This window comes from Oratosquilla oratoria, chromosome 36 (assembly GCF_046742065.1).
Source record: "Oratosquilla oratoria isolate Oo_2021 chromosome 36, ASM4674206v1, whole genome shotgun sequence".
Taxonomy (NCBI): domain Eukaryota; kingdom Metazoa; phylum Arthropoda; class Malacostraca; order Stomatopoda; family Squillidae; genus Oratosquilla; species Oratosquilla oratoria.
The window spans coordinates 39240579-39257489 of record NC_134812.1 but is presented as its reverse complement, the minus strand read 5'-3'; the positions used below and the strand labels follow the sequence as shown (position 1 = coordinate 39257489).

At 40.2% G+C, this 16911-nt stretch overlaps 1 protein-coding gene across 4 annotated transcripts in view; it reads right to left on the bottom strand.

Annotated features, from left to right (window-relative positions):
- LOC143018969 (uncharacterized) overlaps nt 1-16911 on the bottom strand; it is a 132449-nt gene that overhangs the window by 37884 nt on the left and 77654 nt on the right. For 2 of the 4 annotated variants that reach the window (XM_076174627.1, XM_076174628.1), the window contains 3 exons: nt 16065-16187; nt 9824-9905; nt 9499-9608 (listed from right to left, as the gene is read on the bottom strand). In XM_076174627.1, coding sequence (XP_076030742.1) covers nt 9499-9608; nt 9824-9905; nt 16065-16187 — 315 coding nt within the window. Of the gene's footprint in view, nt 1-1352; nt 4442-7440; nt 9403-9498; nt 9609-9823; nt 9906-16064; nt 16188-16911 lie in introns of those variants that run through there. The other 2 variants (XM_076174629.1, XM_076174630.1) reach the window with 2 other exon arrangements.

Here is a 16911-nt window from a genome sequence, read left to right as displayed (position 1 = left end):
ATAAGAGGGAGAGTGGAGGGTGGAGGAGTGTTTTTAGGGATGGAATGGGTGAGAATGGTTTTATGCCTTTTTCTTTTTGGCTACCTTCTTTGTAAGAGGGAAAAAGCCTTGGTATATGTATGTATGTATGTATTTTCCATTGTATTGTATGCTGTATGGAACAGTGACTTAGAATCTGAGTGAGGTAGAAAGAGAGAGTTTAACATGTTTGAGATGAAGTGACTGCGAAGTATGGTAGGTGTTACAAAGATATGTGGAAGTGAGGCAGAGAATGGGTATGGAAAGAGCTGTTAGATAGGGGAAATTAAAAAGTGTTGAGATAGTTTGGCTATGTGGAAAGAATGAATGGATGGAATGAACTTGTGAGGATGGCCACAAATGAGATGGATGGATTGGGTGAAAGGGGCACTGCAATGCAAGAGGAATGACTTTCAAGCAAGAACAGGAAGTCCAAAAGACAAGATTGAATGGAGGATGGTTGTAAACTGATAAAGAAGTAATACAGCCCAAAAGGATATTCTTATTTACTTCTTAAATTAAGTGAACAAGGGGGTAGGCTCATTATAAAATGAATTGGTGGTGGTAAACCAGCTCTGAATGTTGGGCTTTGCTGTGGAAATGCTGTGCCTTGTTACATTGCCTTTGATCCAAGTGATGTGAAGGGGGGACAGAATAACCCTTTAATCATAAGATGCTAAGATGGGAGGGACAATGAACCAGTATTAGATAGGTGTGGCATGGGTGTGGAGTATGTGCTGACCTGGTCACCTCTTTATATGGGGCAAAGGCCTTTTGGTATGTATTTATGTATATATAAACTGTAGGAAAAGATAAAAAGCCAACTTAAAAGAATAAATATATTTATTGTGAAAAACATTTGCACATGTAATTTACTTGGAATATGACTACGTCAAATCTCATGCATTGCTGACACTGAAAAAGTATGCAAGAAACAACCATAGCTCATACAAGACCAGGATATTATCAAGCTACCATTAAAACATACATACAAATACCAAAGGCTTTTTACCCCTTACACAGGAGGTATCCAAAATACAATGGCATAAAATCCACTCTAACCCATTCCATCCCCTACATACTCCATTCCCATTCACCCCCCTCCCTCCCTCTTATCTTGGCTCTTCCTGGATGACAGGTCATCCCTGCATCTCACCCACTGCCCTGGGTCAGAAGCAATGTCACAAGACACAGCACATTCACAGCCAGGCCGCTTCATTAAATCAGTGACCAGTGACCCCCCTCTCCGTCTCCTCATGCAGAAAAGGAAAAGATGGGGAGAAATCCCTTTGGGCTGTGTCAATTGATTTCTCATACATACTCCCTCACCCCCATCCCCCACCCACTCCCCCTCATACATCACAGTATCATCCATACACAACCATTCTCCATGAACACCATCTTCTGTCTTCTCCCATCCTTCCTCAACAGACATTCCCCTCTTTCCCAATGCCTCTTTTATCCCATCCATCTCATCCTTGGTCACCCCTTCATGTTCACTCCTTCCACCTCTGCCTTCCACACCTCTTTCACTAATCTTTCTTCACTCATTCTTTCCATGTGTCCAAACCATCTCAATACTCTTTCATCACCCCAAACTCCCAACTCCGTTTCCACCCCCATTCTCCTCCTCACCTCCTCATTTCTCACTCTATCCAGTTAGTAAACCCCATCATATTTCTCATACACCTCATCTTAAACACATTCAAACTCCTCTTCTTTTCCTCTCGTTATGTTCCATGTTTCTGCCCCCATACAGCACTGTCAGTACAATCACTCCATACAATCTCCTCTCAGCATCCATTCTCAAATGTCTATTTTTCATTACACTTTTTAATCCCCTAAGACACTGTTTCTCTCAATCTACATTCTACCTCCACCTCTACTTCTTTTCCCACCACATTCACAACCAAGTATCTAAAACTATCTACTTCCTCCGGTCTCTCCATTAATACTCACTTCCATATTCTCCCATTGTACATCTCATCACCTTACTTTTACCGACAATTATCTTCAACTTCCTTTGTACACCTTCCCAGACTCTGTCACTAACTTCCTCAATCCCTCCTCTGATCCTGCTACAAGCAGTGTCATCAGCAAACAACACCTGGCTTATCTCCCACTTTTCTCCATTTTCTTTAACCATCTCCAAACCCCAACCCACTACCCTTGCATTTACCTCTCACACCACCCCATCCATGTATAAATTGAATAGCCAAGGTGACATACTACATCCCTGACAAAGTCCCACCTTTACCTCAAACCACTCACTCTATTTATGATTCTAACACAAGCTCTTCCACTCCTGTAAAAACTATTCACTGCTCTTAACAGTTTTCCTCCTATCCCATATATCTGCAATACCTCACATAGTGCCTTCCTGTCTACCCTGTCATAATCCTTTTCCAAATCCATAAAAGGCCAAAAAACATCCTTACCTTTTCCTATAGCTTTCTCACATATGTCTTACCACAAAAATCTGACCAATGCAACCCTTCCTGTCCTCAACCCACACTGTTCCTCACCAACTACTCCCTCTCTTCCTCTTCTAATCCTCTCAATCAAAACCCTCCCAGAAACCTCCCCAACTACACTCAACAAACTGATCTCTCTGAAACTACTTACACTTGTCCCCTTTTCCCTTGTAAAGTGGAACTATACTGGCAAACCTCCAGTCCTCCAGCATTCTACTCTCTCTTAAACAAACATTAAATAACCTCACCAGCTAGTCCACCATCACTGTACCTCCTTTTTTTAGACATTCTGCATGACACCCATCCATCCCAGTTACCTTACCTGTTCTCATCATCTTAACAACTGCCTTCACTTCATCTTTTCTTATTTTTCTTCATTCAGCACTATCATTTTCTTAGCACTTCACTCGGCAACTACCTTCCCCTCCCTATCCTCCTTCACATTTAGCAACTCCTAAAATGCTCTGCCCATCTTCCTCTTACTGCCTTCTCTTCCATCATCATCTCTCCATCTGCACCTTTTACCTTTTCTTTACTAGATTTGCCTCCTCTTCCTCTCTTAATTTCTTTCCAAATCATCTTTTTATTACTCTCAAAATTTTCTGTCATACTCTTACCCCATTTCACATCTGTTCTCTTTTGCTTCCTTTAACTTATGCTTTACTTCTCTTTTCTTTGTACCTCTCATATTATTCTCTCATCCTATTTTCTAACCAATCTCTGAGAGGTCGCTTCTTCTTTTCTACAAACTTTCTTGCTTCATCATCCCACCACTCACTACCCCTCCTTCTATTTCCACCCATCCTCCTTGTTCCACACACCATCTTTGCACACCTTGTGACTCCCTCCTTGAACTGTCCCCATTCCTCCTCCTAGTTCTACTCTATCCTTCACTCCCTCCCACTCTTCTCTCAGCTTCTTGTATTCCTTCTCCTTTTCTTTCTCATTTAAGCAGTTTACTCTAAGCATCTCCCTACCTTCTGTCCTTTTCCTCTTTCTCCATCTATCCTCCACTCTCAACTTACCTTCCACCAAAAAATTATCTGATATTCCCCCACTCTCTCCCATTAAAACATGTATATCCTTAACTCTTCCTGTTATACCTCTGGTTACTACTATATTGTCCATTAATGCTCTATTTACCACCCTTCCATCCATCACCCTCTCCCGTGTGTAATTATGCTTAACTTTCTTCCTAAACACTGTATTTCCTATGGTCAACTCTCTAGACACATCTCCACATACATATAACACATATACAACTACATATACCACATACATATACTAAAAGGCCTTTTCCCCCTTGTAAAGAGTTTAGCCAAGATAAAGCATAAATCCATCATGTACCCAGCCACATCCATCCAAAACCCATTAAATGTCCCTCCCATCTCAGCACTTTATGAATGATGGCTCATCCCTGTCTCCTGCAACAATACTAAAGTCAAAGACAGCAGTATAGCAAGTCATTGTAGGTCCCAATACCCAAAGCTAGTTTACCCCCCAACTTCATATGGTGACTTTCCCTTGATCTGCTAGTCTTACGTCACTCCTTTCAATACACCCAAACTATCTCAAAATTTTGATCTATGCTAACTGCCTGCTTTCTTTCCTTAGCTCTCTGCCTTACCTCCACATTTCTCACTCCTTATTCCTTGAAAACTTCATCCCAAACATATTTATGCCCTTCCTTCTAACCACATGTCCATTCCATACAGTACCAAAGGCACAATCACTCCCTCACACAACATTCTCTGAATGTTCATCCCCACATACCTATTCCTCATTGCTATTTTCATTTCCCAAGATATTTACTTGCTTTCCTCACTCTATAACTTGCCTCTACTCAAATTAAAAATAAGTAAATCTACCTGAAGGATGAAGTGAAGGCAGTTGTTAAGATGATGAAAGTAGGTAAGGCACCTGGTCTGGATGAATGCCATGCAGAATGTCTAAAAAAAGGAGGTACAGTGATGGTGGACTGGCTGTTGAGGTTATTTAATGTTTGCTGGAGAGAGGGTAGAGTGCCGGACAACTGGAGGAGTGCCTGTATAGTTCCACTTTACAAGGGAAAAGGGGACAAGTGTGAATGTAGTAGTTTCAGAGGGATTAGCTTGTTAAGTGTAGTTGGGAAGGCTTATGGGAGGATCTTGATTGAGAGGATTAGGAGAGGAACAGAGGGAGTAAATGGTGAGGAGCAGTGTGGATTTAGGACGGGTAGAGGTTGTGTAGATCAGATCTTTGTGGTAAGACAGATATGTGAGAAAGCTATAGGAAAGGGGAAGGATGTTTTTTGGGCTTTTATGGATCTGGAAAAGGCTTACGATAGGGTAGACAGAAAGGCACTGTGGGAGGTTATGCAGATATATGGGATAGGAGGAAAGCTTCTAGGAGCTGTCAAGAGTTTTTATGAGAGTAGTAGAGCTTGTGTCAGGATTAGAAATGGAGAGAGTGAGTGGTTCAAGGTAAAGGTGGGACTTCGTCAAGGATGCGTTATGTCGCCCTGGCTGTTCAACTTATAAATGGATGGGGTAGTGTGAGAGGTAAATGCAGGGGTAGTGTGAGAGGTAAATGCAAGGGTAGTGGGTCAGGGATTGGAGATGGTTAAAGAAAATGGAAAAAAGTGGGAGGTGAGCCAGCTGTTGTTTGCTGACGACACTGCGCTTGTGGCAGGATCGGAGGAGGGACTGAGGAAGTTGGTGACAGAGTTTGGGAGAGTATGTGATAGAAGAAAGCTGTAGATAAATGTGGGTAAAAGTAAGGTGATGAGATGTACAAGGGGTGAAAGTGGGAGTACACTGGAAGTGAGCATTAACCTCTTCAGTACGGGCCAAAATCTCGCGGGCAGCATTAGCTGCCAGACGTACGATGTGTCGTAATAATACTCGCATCATAAAATATAGTCACTGCTTATATCGATCGTTCTCTCTTTCACCCGTGAATTTTGATAACCATAGAAAATGTGATGAAGACAGTTTAGAGAGTGTCATTACGCAGGGGCAACTACAATAAATATAATCAAGACGCCAATATGGCAGCCTCGCGTATCCACTTGCTCCTCATGCTGCCTACGTATGCGGCACCGTATGGAAGGGGTTAAGGGAGAGCGAATGGAGGAAGTGGATAGTTTTAGATACTTGGGTGCAAATGTGGCAGGAAAAGGTGGAGTGAAGGTGGAGGTAGAATGTAGATTGAGAGAAGCGAGTAAATGCCTTGGTGGATTAAAGAGTGTAATGAGGAATAGACATTTGGGAATGGAGTGATTGTGCCAACAGCACTGTATGGGGCAGAAACATGGAACATAAGAGAGGAAGAGAGAAGGAGTTTGAATGTGTTTGAGATGAGGTGTCTGAGAAGTATGATGGGGTTACTAGGCTAGATAGAGTGAGAAATGAGGAGGTGAGGAGAAGAACGGGGGTGGAAAGGGAGTTGGGAGATAGGGTTGATGAAAGATTATTAGGATGGTTTGGACACATGGAAAGAATGAGTGAAGAAAGACTAGTAAAAGAGGTGTGGAAGGCAGATGTGGAGGGAGTGAACATGAGGGGACGTCCTAGGATGAGGTGGATGGATGGGGTGAAGGGGGCTTTGGGGAAGAGGGGAATGTCTGTTGAGGAAGGACAGGAGAGGACAGAAGACAGGGGTGAATGGAGAATGGTTGTATATGGATGATGTTGTGATGCATGAGGTGGAATGGACGGGGGGATGGGGGGTGAGGTAGTATCTGTGAGCGAAATTTGACGCAGCCCGAAGGGATTTCTCCCTGTCTTCTCCTTTTATGCATTGGGGGGACGGAGAGGGGGGGTCACCGATTTAATGAAGGGGCCTTGCTGTGGATGTGCTGTGTCTGGCGACACTGCTTCTGACCCAGGGCAGTGGACAAGGTGCAGGGATGACCTGTCATCCAGGAGGTGCTAAGATAAGAGGGAGGGTGGAGGGGTGTGGAGTGTATTCAGGGATGGAATGGGTGGGAATGAATTTATGCCTTTTCCTTTTTGGCTACCTCCCTTGTAAGGGGGAAAAAGCCTTGGTATATGTATGTACCAGTATATATATATGTATGTACCAGTATATATATATGTATGTACCAGTATATATATATGTATATATATATATATATATATATATATATATATATATATATATACCAAAAAAACTTCTTCCCTCTTATTACTGATGTAGCCAGCCAAGGCATGCACCCAGCCTCCACCTATTCCACATATATCCAACACCCATTTTTTTGAGCTTGTGAATGAAATGGCATCCCTGTCCCCCACCCACTGTCTGGCTCAGAAACTAAGCACCAAAGCACAGCACCTTCACAGTATTCAAGTCACTAAAGGGGAGTCACTAAAGGAGGAGTGTATATGGAATGATTGTGCCAACAGCAATGTACAGGGCAGAAACATGGAACATGAATGAGGAAGAGAGGAGTTTGAATGTGTTTGAGATGAAATGTCTGAGAAGTATGATAGGGGTTACTAGGCTAGATAGAGTGAGAAATTAGGAGGTGAGGAGGAGAAAAAGGGGTGGAAAGGGAACTGGGAGATAGGGTTGATGAAAGAGTATTAGGATGGTTTGGACACATGGAAAGAATGAGTGAAGAAAGATTAGTAAAAGAAGTGTGGAAGGTAGAGGTGGAAGGAGTGAATATGAGAGGGCATCCTAGGATAAGGTGGATGGATGGGGTGAAAGGGGCATTACAAAAGAGAGGAATGTCAGTAGAGGAAGCACGGGAGAGGACAGTATATAGGGGTGAATGGAGAAGGGTTGTGCATAGATGAGGCTGTGATGCATGAGGGGGAGTGGGTGGGGGATGGGGGGTGAGGAAGTATGTATGAGAAAAATTTGACACAGCCTGAAGGGATTTCTCCCCATCTTCTTTCCTGCATGAGGGGACGGAGAGGGGGAGTCGCCGAATTTATGAAGCGGCCTTGCTGTGGATGTGCTGGGTCTTGCGACACTGCTTCTGACCTAGGGCAGTGGACAGGATGCAGGGATGACCCGTCATCCGGGAGGTGCCAAGATGGGAGGGAGGGAGGAGGGTGGAGGGGAGTGGAATATATGGGAAATGAAATGGGTGGGAATGATTTCTATGCCTTTTTCTTTTTGGCTACCCCCCATGTAAGGGGGGAAAAAGCCTTTGGTATATATATGTATAAAGGGGATAGATCATATTGTCAGAAGATATCTTCTGATTAAGGATGAGGGGGCTTTAACCTCTTCACTCCGGGGCACATCCCATGTCTGGCAGCATTAGCTGCCCGACGTGCAATGTTGTGTCATAATAATCGCATTATAAATAATAAAGTCAGTGCTCAATCGTTCGTTCTCTTTCACCCGTGAATTTTTATAACCATAGAAAATATGATGAAGCCAGTTTAGAGAGAATGGAGGTCACGTAGGGATGACTACAATAAATATAATCAAGACACCGACGTCGGCATCATCGCGTACCCACTTGCTCTTCATGACGCCTAAGTAGGCATCACCATATGGAAGTGGTTAAGAGATCATAGGAACAAATTAAGAAAGCTCACATGTCTATAGGATGTGAAGAAATATCGTTTTCCATATAAACATATAAATACTTTGAATAGCTTAGAAAGTGATATAGCTCAAGCTCAAATAATACATGAATTCAAATCTAAACACGACCTTTGTAAATCAAAGATATAGATTAACCACTTCAGTACGGGACTTAAATCTCGCGGGCAGCAGCCAATGCCAGCCGTATGACGTCACGTAATAATATTCGCATCATAAAATATAGTCGCCGCTTATATCAATCGTTCTCTCTTTCACCCGCGAATTTTGAAAACCACAGAGAATGGGATTCAGGGCGCATTTGGGAGAATGTAAAAACACAGGGGCGACTACAATAAATATAATCAAGAAGCCGATATGGCAGCGTCGCGAATCCACTTGCTCCTCATGACGCCTACGTGTGCGGCACCGTATGGAAGGGGTTAAGTTGGAACTGTACATGAATATGAGGCTAGGTAATAATAAAAAAATAAATATGGAGGGAAGGAAGGAGATGGGACCCAATGAGCATTGCTCCTTTTCTGTACACTACAATTAGGTACATACCCCTTCCATTTATTTCATTCTTGGCCTTTCCCTAAATTCACTCCATCCACCACTGCCTTCCACACGCTTTGTGCCAGTCTTTCTTTACTCATCCTTTCCATATGCCCAAACCATCCTGTCTACCAGCTCCCTTTCCATCCCTGCTCTCTATCTCAACACCTCGTTCTTTACTCTATCCATCCTCATAATGCCCACCATACTTCTCAAACACTTCATCTCAAAAACATCAAAATTTCTTCTTTGTCTCCTTTACATTCCAAGTCTTTCCCCTGTACAGTGTCATTAGTACAATCATCCTTTCATATAGTCTTCTCTTTGTGTTTATCCCATGATACTTATTTCTCAAGACACTTTTAATTCTCCCTAAATATTTACCTCCACCCCTACACTTTCATTAATGCTACATGCAACTTTAAATGCTTACAACTATCTCCTTCCTCTAAGATCAACTGATCCACTGGCCCTTGTTTTTCTTGCAGAAGACCTGCAGCCTTCAGGTAAGGCAACAATCATGGGTCCATAAGTCACTCAGAGTTGATATACTGTGTTGCTGTCTAGGGAATGTTGGTCCTTTAACACTTCCCTCCAGATAAATAAAATAACTAAATAACTACATAAATACATAAATGTTTTTAAGTTTAATATCATAAACTCACTCACACTCTCAAGAGAGAGCTACAGTAATGCTTCCTCTTGGATCACTTTCTGAAGCAAGGAATTTAATGTGCTATACCCTCACTACGAACTCACTTGTTGCAAGGCAGGGCTAAAACTACTTCAACTACTTACATATATAAATATACCAAAAGTCCTTTTCCTCCTGAAATTGGGGGTGGCCAAATAAATAAATAAATAAATAAATATATAAAGATATGAGACATGCATTTGTTTACCAAGCCAAATTACTCTGTCTTACCAATTTCTCAGCCTTTGCATTCGAGACCATATGCATTTGTGTATAACCTGAACCATGCACCTCTAGTGGTAGAGCATTGTGATATCCTGTTGTAGTGCTTAGTTCATCATCTGCAAATATATCAAGTTGAAAATATTTTATACCTTACTCTCAATTTAGTTTGAACAGCATTTCTACTTTGGATATCATGCATTTTTTCTATTAAACAGATTTTCACAGTTCTATTGCTGAAGCATTCCTTAGTCTCTTCATTGTGTGCAGCACAAAGAAAAACTACCTTTTAACTTTAAACATTCATTTATAAGGTTTAAGAGTAAAATTATACCTTCAATATCAGTTATAATTGACACTAATTCATCATCAACTTCAATATATCTCCGCTTCAGGTCAACAACACATTGGCCACTCTGAAACAAGAAAAACAAAAATTGTACACAATCAATTCATAACTTCAGATCCCTCTCACAGGAGACCTGCAGCCCTAAGAAACCCAGTCATTGCCACTGAATTATCTCTCAGGCAAGAAAATTTGTAACATTGTCTGAAAAGAGTGTTGTGTAGTTTAAAGTAAAATGTTCTATACAATCAGTATGGTAACTGCATCTGAGACAAATTATATTTCTTTTCAGAACAACTGTCACTCTTGTTTTAGTGTTGTGTAATGATAAAGAGGGGATGGGAAGTTTTGCATTCTGGGTTTCTGTTATAGGGAACCTGATTTAATACTGAATTCACTATTCTTGAAAGATGTTGTGTCCAGTTTCTCTGTTAGCAGAGAAAGGAAGAGGACATTTACAGAAATGCATCTCCTTACCATGTTCAATACCACTCCACTACAACTGGACACACCAACTCCACCTCCACAAAGACTTGATCTTTAATTGGGCCCAGGAACTCACTCTATTAGCCTTACTTCTCTCCAAATATTTCTACCTCTTATAATCCAGTTTTTCATGTTAGAGGTAAATACCCTGGTAACTGCCCTCCCACACCTACTCTAACTAGTTAGACATAGAAACCAACCTAGGCATGCATATTTACCCAGGAGACTTTTCACAAATCTCCATCAAATGCAGCACATCCCACTCATAGATCTACCTCACATAAGGTACACTCACCAACACAAACCAATACACAAATAATCAGAGTTGCAACCACCACACAACAACCCATACACCCAAAAATGTACAAGTATACATATAGGTATACACAAGTATATATTACAACTAGGTAAGTATACACAAAGATACAATTGCGGGTCCCCATGAACATAGCTCTTCTCCCACAAAATACAACTAGGTACAACTAGGTAAATACATTCTAGCAGCAGTTGACGTAGGATGTACGATAAAGAAGCTCCGAAGCGCTAAGCAGTGCTTCATTGACAGACAAAGTTGGAACCGGCCCTAGTTGTGTTTACTAAAAATGGGGAGGGAGAAGTGTACTATGAGTGACAAAAAAAATGGAGCTGTCTTTGTGTCTTTATTTTATTTTATTTATCTAATTAATTAATTAATTATATATATATATATATATATATATATATATATATATATATATATATATATATATATATATATATATATATATATATATTTTTTTTTTTTTTTTTTTTTTTTTTTTTTTTTGTCAGTTACTCAAAAAAAAAAAAAAAAAAAAAAAAAAAAAAAAAAAAAAAAAAAAAAAAAAAAAAAAAAAAAAAAAAAAAAAAAAACCAGCAACCCAAGGGATAAAGAACCAACAAAAATGCCTGGACATAAGTAGGGTGGAATCACCTCTGGGGGTGATCCCCAAAAGGACATGCCTAAACGAAACCCAGAAGACGTACCAAAGGTTTGAAAAATGCCAGGATGGACGGTGTGAAGGGGGCTTTGGGGAAGAGGGGAATGTCTGTTGAGGAAGGACGGGAGAGGACGGGAGAGGACGGGAGAGGACAGAAGACAGGGGTGAATGGAGAAAGGTTGTATATGAAAGATGTTGTGATGAATGAGGTGGAATGGACGGGGGGATGGGGGGTGAGGTAGTGTGTGTGAGCAAAATTTTGACACACCCCGAAGGGATTTCTCCCCGACCTCTCCTTTATATGGGGGGACGGAGAGGGGGGGTCACCGATTTAATGAATCGGCTTTGCTGTGGATGTGCTGTGTCTTGCGACACTCCTTCTGACCCAGGGCAGTGGACAGGGTGCAGGGATGACCCGTCATCTAGGAGGTGCTGAGATGGGAGGGAGGGTGGAGGGGTGTGGAGTGTTTTCAGGGATGGAATGGGTGGGAATGATTTTATGCCTTTTCCTTTTTGGCTACCTCCCTAGTAAGGGGGAAAAAGCCTTGGTATATGTATGTATGTACCACCAAATACTGTGAAACAAGGTCTATACAACTGTTGGACAAAGAATAGAAAAACAGGGTGGGGGAGTATTATTTTTGACTAGAAAAGACTTAAATGCGACAAAGATAATGTAGAATCAATTATGATAAAAGTTGAAAGCAATTACATGAAAAGTAGAAAATTTGTAGTGTATTAGCCCCCCAAAACACAGTCCTCGACAGAAAGCGATCATTCAAACTGTTAGAAGATACAAAATATGAACTAATATACTGAAAGAAAAAAGAAATGTAGTAATTATGGGTGATTTTACTTTAAAAGAAAAATGTTGGGAAGAAATAACAGTGAAGGGTGGAAACCTCTGGGGAACCATACTACTGGATATGACCATTGAATACACAATGACTCAGTGGATAAAAGAAAATACCAGATACAGAAACAATGAGGGACCATCAAGACTGGAATTAATACTTATATCAGACCTGAAATTGTGGACAGAATTGATTACAAAACTCCAATAGGAAAGAGTGACCATGTACTAATAGAATTCAAACTAAAAGAGCAAATGGACTTAAGAAGAAATGAGAAACATGGAAAAAAAGAGTAATGTACAACAAAACAATTTTGAGAAAATCAAAAAATTCATTTACGATGCAAACTGGGATAAATTTCTAAATGAAGAAACAAAGATACTAAAAGAAATTTATATTGAGGGAATGAACAAATATGTACCACAACAAAAGCAAGAAAGAGTATACATAAAAAGCTGGTACAACAAAAAATGTAGTGAGGCTAAGAATAAAGCAAAGCTTGGAAAAGATGGAAAAACGAATAAATGGCAAACATACATCAAACTAAGAAATTATTATGTAAAAACACACAGAGAAACTATGAAAGAGATAAATACCCAGAGAAACTATGAAAGAGAAAAATATGCAGAGAAACTATGAAAGAGATAAATATGCTGAGAAACTATGAAAGAGAAAAATACGCAGAGAAACTATGAAAGAGATATAATAGAAAAATGCCAGGAACAACCTAAACTATTTTACAGGTATGTAAATGGTAAACTAAAATCTAAACAAGTAATGGAAAAGCTGTGCCAGGGAAATTATGAATATACAGAAGAAATAGAAATGGCTGAAATTATGAACTATCATTTCAAATCGGTATTCAAAATTGAAAGTTCACAGAACTGTGAGGGAATAGAGAGAGATTCTCCCCAATGAAGGAAATAACTGTAAAACAGAAGGAAATCATCCGAGACCAAATAAAAAACCTTGATGTCAGAAAATCACATGGTCTGGATGGAATTCCAAACTGGATACTGAAAGAATGCATTGAAGAGTTGACAGACTATAATTAAATACTCATTCAAAGAAGGAAAGGTACCATGGGACTGGAAAAATGCAAATACTGTACCAATATATAAAGGAGGAAACAAGGATAATCCAACCAACTACAGACCGGTCTCCCTAACAAGCACAATAGCAAAAATATGTGAAAAAGTTATCAAAAGTAGATGGGTTAAACATCTGGAAGAAAAAATATCCTGAATCCAAATCAATTTGGATTTAGACAAGGAAGATCATGTACAACAAACCTGATTTGCTTCTATTAAAGACTAATAGAAATAATACAAGAAAGGGATGGATGGGCAGACTGTGCCTTTCTAGACCTACAAAAAGCATTTCATAAAGTACATGCATACATATACGAAAGGTTTTTTCCCCCTTACAAGGGAGGTAGCCAAAAAGAAAAAGGCATAAAAACCATTCCCACCCATTCCATCCCTAATACACTCCACTCCCCTCCACCCTCTACCCTCCCTCTTATCTTGGCACCTCCTGGATGACGGGTCATCCCTGCATCTTGTCCACTGCCCTGAGTCAGAGGCAGTGTCACTTGCAAGACACAGTACATCCAGAGCATGGCCACTTCATTAAATTGGCGATCCCCCTCTCTGTCCCCTCATGCAAAAAAGGAGAAGACGGGGAGAAATCCCTTCGGGCTGTGTCAAATTTTTCTCACACATACTACCTCACCCCCCATCCCCCTCCCCATTCCACCTCATGCATCACATCATCATACATATACAGTACTACCTCTCATTAACGGACTAAAAGGGGGGTAAGGGTGTCCGTTGATGTGAATAATCTGTTGATTTGGAGTGTTTTTTGGGTGGCATAGTGATTGCACAGCACTAAACAACAGCACCAAAAACACCGAAAACACAGCAAAAACACCACAAACACAGCTAATTAATGTCCGTTAATGAGAGGTAGTACTGTACAACCATTCTCCATTTACCCCTGTCTTCTGTCCTCTCCCGCCCTTCCTCAACAGACATTCCTCTCTTCCCCAAAGCCCCTTTCACCCCATCCATCCATCTCATCCTAGGTTGCCCCCTCATGTTCACTCCCTCAACATCTGCCTTCCATACCTCTTTTACTTGTCTTTCTTCACTCATTCTTTCCATGTGTCCAAACCATCCCAATACTCTTTCATCCACCCTATCTCCCAACTCCCTTACCACCCCTGTTGTTGTTGTTGTTGTCGTCGTTCCCTAGACTGTCTGTCCGAGCAGTCCCGTCTCCCCAAGGAATGCCACAGCCGAAACTGGGTTTTCCCACAAATCCTTTATAGAGTGTATGTTGTGTTGTTTGCGTGCATGATTGTGTATAATGCAGTCTTCCATTATGTGTAGTATGGTATGGGGTGAAGTGTTACATCCTGGGCAGCTGTTCACAATGCAGTCATCCAGCCTCTTCTGGTAGCTTAGAAGTGCTGGGTGGTGGCCGCACCGCAGTCTGGCCAGGTGGACTCTGTCCTTTCGTGGGAGAGAGGATTCAGAAGGGTGGATATCAGGGGGTCTGGCATGCAGCAGTGTGTTGTCTTTCAGTGTGTTAATGGAGCGGTAGAAAAAGTAAAAATAGAATATCAAGAAATTATAAAATTGGTAAAGAAGTTAAAAAAGCTCTCGTCCCATAAAATACAACTAGATTAATATATAATAAAGTATCATCATTTCTCTATGAATAGAGATTTCCTTTACCACAGACAAAAAAATATGTGACTCTGGTCCATAGGGGCACCCCATATAGACCCTAAAGCACGGGTTCCCAAAGTGGTCGATATCGACCCCTGAGACCATCCAAGGGGTCGAAAGGGGATCAGTAGATTGCTAGGGGGTCGATATCGACTCCCAGGGATCGATGAAACCATCCAAGGCGTCGAAAGGGGTTCAATAGATTGCTAGGGGTTCGAAATGAGTTAGTAAATTACTATAGGGTTGAAAGGCAGTCTTTAAAATTGAATGGGTAGCATGAAATTATCCTGTTCTCTTCCCGTAGTGAAAGAGTGAGAATAATCAACCAACCAATATCTAAACTTAAAGAAAAACCATGTCAGTTCACTCTGAGTCGAAAATCCTCCCCAGTCTGTACGTGTAGGAAGATTCTCACATACACACAATCATATCGTGAATGAAGATCAAGATGACGAGCTTGTGTAATATTATTGGCTTGAATATTATTTATAGTAATATAATAAAGAATATATATTATTCTTAAAGCTATTGGTAAATTACAAATATCTATTTTAAAACACTTATGTTTATGTATATGCGAAAGTGTCCATCATTATTGGAATACCATCGCCTTGATGAATGTTGCCATTTAGCCCTTTTATAACGTATCAAAATGATGATAATAACACTATTGATAACTAGAATTATAATAATAATAAAAAAAATAATAATAGTAATGCTAATGATAATGATAATAATGATAATAATGATTATAGTGATAATAATGATAATAGTAATAATAATGATAATAATAATAACAATAATGATAATTATAACTATAATAATAATAATATTACTAGCATTAATAACAATAATAACACCAATAATGATAATAAATGGACATAATTTGTGAATTAATAGTTTGGGGGTCTATAGAAAATCTTAAACTTTACTAGGGGGTCGATGAGCTGAAAAGTTTGGGAACCCCTACCCTACAGTATCAGCTGCACACTACTGAGCAGCTTTTAACCCCACAATAACATGCAGCCAATACCCCAGATGGGGAATATAAAATATAAACTACTAAATAAACAAAAATAAATAAATCAAAGTGAACACCACTGTCAAGGGAAGCAAGTAAACCACAATGAAAGCAAAATCTGAAATATAAAGATTAGAAAACTTGCTGAAAAAAAGGACTTCATCAACATACCTGAGTTATTGATTCTATATTTCCTGAACTCTTCTCTGTTGTTCTTTCTGGTTTTTGGGTAGATACTGGACTATAGGCATACACCATAAGACTTTCTCTGGAGCTCCATTGTTGAAGTTCAGTCTGTAAATTGCAATTACAAATCATACATCAATGACTCAATACTATTAAAGAAACTTATACCATCAGCACAAAAGACAATACAGAATAATAATTCTTGACTGAAATTTCACCAGATGAAAACTGATAGCCCCACAAGGCCTGGCAAAAGTCCTCTGGTCTTCCACAAATCTCTCTAGGATTCTTAATTTTTTTATGAGATGTATTTACCTAATTTTTGTATACAGAACAGCATTGCTCATTGGGTCCCATCTCTTCTCTCCAATTTATCACATCTAGCCTTAAATTCATCTGCAGTTTCAACTTGGTCCATATACTTGATATCCAAATATCATATTTAGATCAGAATTCATGTTTTGTTCCAGCTTGGACTATATCACCTTCTAAGCTATTCCAGGCATTCATGCATCTATATGGAAAACTATCTCTTCACATCTTTTAGACATGTAGCCTTTCTTAATTTGTTCCCATGACTTCTTAATGCCCTCTCATCCTTAATCAAGAGATCTTTTCTTTCAATGTAATCTATCCCCTTTAGTGACCTAAATACTGTAATCACATCACCTCTTCCTTTTCGATCTTTCAAAGTTGGTAGACCCAGCACATTTAGCCTTTCCTCATATGGTTTATCTACCAGGCTGGGGACTAGTTTGGCTGCTGCCCTTTGTACTCTCTCAATCTTGCTTATATCCTTCACTCTGTGTGGGGACCATACCACTAATGTGTA